This window comes from Polyergus mexicanus, unplaced genomic scaffold (genome assembly GCF_030449975.1).
Source record: "Polyergus mexicanus isolate NDT 795.1 unplaced genomic scaffold, iyPolMexi1.0 SCAF_21, whole genome shotgun sequence".
In the NCBI taxonomy this organism is placed as follows: domain Eukaryota; kingdom Metazoa; phylum Arthropoda; class Insecta; order Hymenoptera; family Formicidae; genus Polyergus; species Polyergus mexicanus.
This window is the reverse complement of record NW_027223341.1, coordinates 3,770,367-3,775,792: the sequence shown is the minus strand read 5'-3', so window position 1 is coordinate 3,775,792 and position 5,426 is coordinate 3,770,367. Positions and strand designations below refer to the sequence as shown.

General features: G+C 29.8%; 1 protein-coding gene across 1 annotated transcript; it reads right to left on the bottom strand.

The window, feature by feature from the left end:
* Positions 1 to 1,310: 1,310 nt before the first annotated feature.
* Positions 1,311 to 1,928, bottom strand: LOC138942196 (uncharacterized). Its single transcript, XM_070312239.1, has one exon. It carries the CDS (start codon positions 1,926 to 1,928, stop codon positions 1,311 to 1,313), a length of 618 nt encoding a protein of 205 aa, XP_070168340.1.
* Between the last annotated feature and the right edge of the window lie 3,498 nt (positions 1,929 to 5,426).

Sequence of the window (5,426 nt, the reverse complement as noted above, 5' to 3'; positions counted from 1 at the left end):
ATGCAGTTCCATTAATCGTTACAGAAAAAGAAGGAGAAGTATTATTGCAATCGAATGACAAAATAGAAATTAATAAGAAGTGTACTTGGGATAAAGAAAACAAGAACACGAAGGTTTTTTTTAGAAGTAAAAAAATTCAATGCAATATAAAGTGCAGTACTGTTGAAGAAACTTGCCAAACACTGCCTAATACTGTAAATAAAATGTGTTCACCCATTAATGTACCAACGGAGAGTGACAACAGCGGTGCAGTTGTAACCGATTTTTCCAAAACGATTACAACTGGTACTACTAGGAGCGAATATGAATCATGTCATGAAGATTATTTGCAGTATTGTGAAGAACAAGACCTACAAGCAAAAAGAAGCGCTTTACATTTAACAAATTATTTTATTAGCACACAGACAAAACAATACATTGGAATTCCAAATGACTGGTTATGGATTGTTGATGAACTGCATAAACGCAACTGTTTATCAACAGAAAATATAAAATTGACTTTGATGAAAATCAAACTGAATGACAATTTTGTAAGATTAGGTAACCAATTTGGAATCAGCACAGCAGGAGCATCAAAAATTTTTCAAAATAGTGTACCAAAATTATGTCATTTCTTAAAAACTCTTATTTATTGTCTTCCTAGAGAAAGTGTTAAAATGGCATTATCTATACCGTTTCGTGCAAATTTTGCTCACGTTTATGGAATAATTGACTGTTTCGAAATTCAAATCGAGAAACCATCAAACTCTCTTCAACAGTCTTTAACGTGGTCAGAATATAAAAAGTGCAATACATTGAAGTATTTAATATGTTGTACACCGGATGGATTTATTAATTTTATTTCTTCTGGTTATGGAGGTCGAGTAAATGATGTTGAGTTGTTTGAACAATGCGGTATAATGGATGTTTTGCCAAAACAATGTGAAATTATGGCAGATCGTGGTTTTAAGCAGATTCAAACATCTTTAAATAAAATTCAGTGCGAACTTATAAGACCTTCTAGTGTAAAAAGTGGAGGTAAATCGTCTAAGACAGAAGTAATGTTAACGAAGCGTATAGCAAGTTTAAGAATTTACGTAGAACGTGTGATAAGAAGACTACGAGAATTTTCACTTTTTGAACCACATTCTACTTTAAACCATAACATCATGCCATACATAGATGATGTTGTTCGTATTGTAGCAGCTTTAATAAACCTCCAAGCACCTATTATAAGAACATAATAATTTATAATTATTAATATAAAATTATATTATACGAAAAATAAAAAACTAATTGTTCACATAACAAACTTTTTATTAATGCATATTTTATCTTAAAATAGAATTCATCAATTTACAATAAATATTTTTTTTCCAGAAACTGATAGCTTGTTCTGTTACAGCTGTAGTATAATCTTTATTATAATCTACCCAAACTGTTGTCACTTTTCTATCATTTTCGAAATCAGGATCAGCAACACAAAATAAACCCTTTTTTGTATCTGTAGCTAGTATTTGAAGATTTATTTGTGCTTTGCACTTAGAAGCTACTTCTCCTTTCGATGGAAATCGAGAAATAGCTTTGTCTGAATTTGGACACTGCACTTCCACAATAAAATCATTGCCCATAGCATCCGAAGAAGCTCCCAAAATCGGGTAATTTGGCATTAAAAAAAGACCACAATTTTTCAGTTTTTGGCCTACTATTTTCTCAACTTTTTTAAGTACTTCTTTCTCAAGACATCTCCCTCTTTCCATTTCTTTCGTATCATATACTTTGGATGCGCCAGTGATCCGCTGTACAAGACTTCCATCTTCGGTGTTACAATTTGCAGCTTCATGTAATATCGATGCAGTTATTCTACCGTAGCGAAGTTGGAACCATAAATGGCTGTTACTTTGCATTTTAGTTGCATTTTCCGCTTCAAAACATAATTCTTTTGACATTTTGGAAATACAAAATATTAAAAAATCATCTGCAGTTTTTATTCCACATGCTGAAAACTCAACAATCAGTCGATGCATTGACAATGAGTATAATCGGCGTTCCTTTAGTTCAAAATGATGTTGCGATAACTGACTGTCAAGTTGCTTCTCCTTGGCTATTTTCACAATGTCCTGCAGAAATGTTGCGTTGTCAGGAAAATTTTCTATATTCTGTACTTTTTTGTACAATTTCTTAGTTTCAATGTATTTTTTAGTTGCTCCAATAGTTGATTAAACAGCCTTTTTCCAATAACAAGCAACCTCTGTCGATGCTGGATTTTCTGTTCGTTTGTGGATCCAAAAGGCTACCGAATATTTACAACCACCTAAAAATATAAATAATAACATTTACTAATATCTCGCAGTAATTTGCTTAAGTTTATATGCAAATATGAAATCAGTGTTGTCATCACATAAAGCATAAAAAGTCGAAATACTTGTTCAAACACCGTATTTAAATGAGAAGTGTTTATCCATAGGATATTACAGAACATCTTTTATATAATAAGAACATAGTTTTCATTCTTGAAAAATATAACTTTAAACTTTTTTCGAATACTGCATGCAAGTTATAGTAAACATTGATTCTATATTTTAGTTCTGAGAATAATGAAATTATACCTAACGACGTTGCACAATCATGGCATTCAACACTGAACACTTTCTCTTCTTCCTCATCCACGATTAAAGTTACTGAGTAACTTTTACTTCTTACTCGATGCTCCGGACAAATCCTTGCCTTCACAGTGCACTTTGAACTCTCTCGTTTTAGGCAGACATATCCTATTGCTGAATCTCTATATGTTTCTCGACATGCCCTGTATTTAAAATTATTTTGTACATTTAGGACTTCAAACACTGATTAATAGATATATGTACTTTCAACAGACAATTTAAAACATAACCTTAAAATATACATAAAACACACAGATTAAAAACAATTAATATATTTTTGATTTAACGAAATATATTTCTTGTATTTGGTACAATTAGTACACACATAAAAATGAGTAAATAATATAAATTCAAAAATTTATGAATGATAGTTTAGTTTTTAATTTTTGTGGAAAAAGCATCCATAATGAAGCTATATAACCTCTAGTTAATGTCTATTATTTATCCATCAAAGTTCCACAAAATATCTATGATTACACCATATAACGTTCATGTTACATCTTTGAAGACGTCTAATGGATGTTGAATGGAAGTAAGAAATGCGGAACTGTGGATGTCTAATAGATGTCTATAGGAGATTACATGGACGTCTAATAGAGGTTTTGAATCTCCATGATGGACGTCTACTGGACTTCCATTAGAGGTTTTTGTTCCGTGTGGGATATATGTACTTTCAACAAACAATTAAAAACATAACCTTAAAATATACATAAAACACACAGACCTTTGTATTTAAAAGTAGATATATATTTTAACTACGGATACAACAATTGAGTCTTAATATAAATTAATGAATTTCTTGTTATGTATACTTACGCAGATGTTTTTACTCCTCGCATTTCGGCAGCATTAAAGCGGTCATCTTCTCTAATAAATTGATACACCATTAGCGCATCAATTTTTGGCAGATTTGTTGAATTTGCCTTAACATACCCCGCTTCCATTTTACTCAGTTCGTTAACTACTATTTTTCTTTAAAAAGGGTCAAAAACGTTAACAATCTTCTTATTCCCTGTATTAGATCGACGTCTTAGTAACGAAGTGACATCACGCACGAACTAACCAATAACGTAAACGAAGCGTTTACAAGTCACGTGAAAATTTTAAATTTTAATCATCTTTCTTTCTTTATTTTAAATTATTTATTGTTGATGGAAAATCTTCAAAGTTTGGAAATAATTTTTTTATAATATATACTTATATTAAAAATAAAATTTATATAACATTTTTTTTTATAATACCCTATTGTCTGAAAAATAACAAAATAAACGTTTTGTATATTAAAATATAAAAAATATAAATATTTTATAATAATACTTATAGCAGGGTTGTGCCGTAGATTTGAAAATTACGTCTACATGAATTGTTTACATGGACTTTTTTCATAGACAATGTAAACTATGTAAGTTTTATAAATTAGGTGTCAGAATGCAAAAAAAAGAATGATTATATTATAAAATAGTTAATGTATCTATATAAGTGATTTTAGTAAAGTAAGGCAGAAAAAAATGTAACGCTATTGTATAATAACTTTTTACGACTTACGTTTTTCTCTGCCTTATTTTACGTCCATGACTATGACAGACACCTTATCCCCTGTCATCAGTCTTTGGCTGCTTAGATTTCTATTTGTAATTATGTTTCAAGCATGAAACATAAAAAAGGAAATATATAGAAAATCTTTGACAAACCATATTCCATAGATTATTCATTATTGACATAGATGACATGTTACACATAGTTTACATTGCGTAGACATAGACTATAATAGTTTATGAATAAATGCCCAACCCTGATTTATAGTAAGTAAAACATAAATATTTATAGTAATATTTTATATATATTTACAAAATATATATTATAATTGATTCTATATATCTAATAATAGAATTAATCATATTACAAATATATATTACACAATATAATACAAAGATTAATATAAAATATAATTTACAATGTAATACAAAATAATTTATTACATGAAAATATTCGAAATATTCGTAAGACGTAAAACTTCGGATAAGCTACTTGGTAGCGTCACGGCCCCTGTACATAGGCAAGCCATTGACAAGCCAGAAAGAAATTTTTTCATATACTTGGCGTCGCGACGCTACCGCATCGCTTGATAACGCAGAATCCACTAGAAATTTTTAGATTAGATATAGCTGATAAGCAACGATTAATGCGATATTTACGATTAATGATCAATATGCAATTACAAAGCTTATTAAGTTTTAAATAATGAAAACATATTTATATTATGACCAAAAGAGTCATTAATAAAGTTATCGGTCGTTTTTTAATTTAGAAAACTAGAACACAGGCGCGCTTTTATTTATGGACATTTTCCAATATTTTTAACTCTTTTTTTCTAACTTTTTCTTTCATAAATTGTCAAACTATCAAAATTCACATAATTTGACAGTTGCAAATAACACGATTGAAGCAAGTCGCAGCGCACAAGCGAGACAGACAATCAGCATCGCGGAAAAGAGGCTTCAACACTTCAATATATTCGAGTTCGAGGTTTCATGCCTTTTTTAGAAAGGAAAAAATGCTTATTGTTAGACTATTGGCGCATTTTGCGTAGAGTTGTAAAGAGAATATCCGAGAAAAAATAAACGAAACTTCGATGTAAATCAAGGATTAAATCACAAGATAAATCGCGATATAACAATCATATAAGAAAAGTTACAAACACGAATTAAGTGCAAATACAATCAATTAATATTTTTTGCAGATCTATTCTGTATCAAATAATGAATCCAAAATAATTGATTTTGA

Bases quoted from the DNA above. Each gene is read 5' to 3' on its own strand.
- LOC138942196 (XM_070312239.1), bottom strand. From the start codon at position 1,928: ATGTCAAAAGAATTATGTTTTGAAGCGGAAAATGCAACTAAAATGCAA.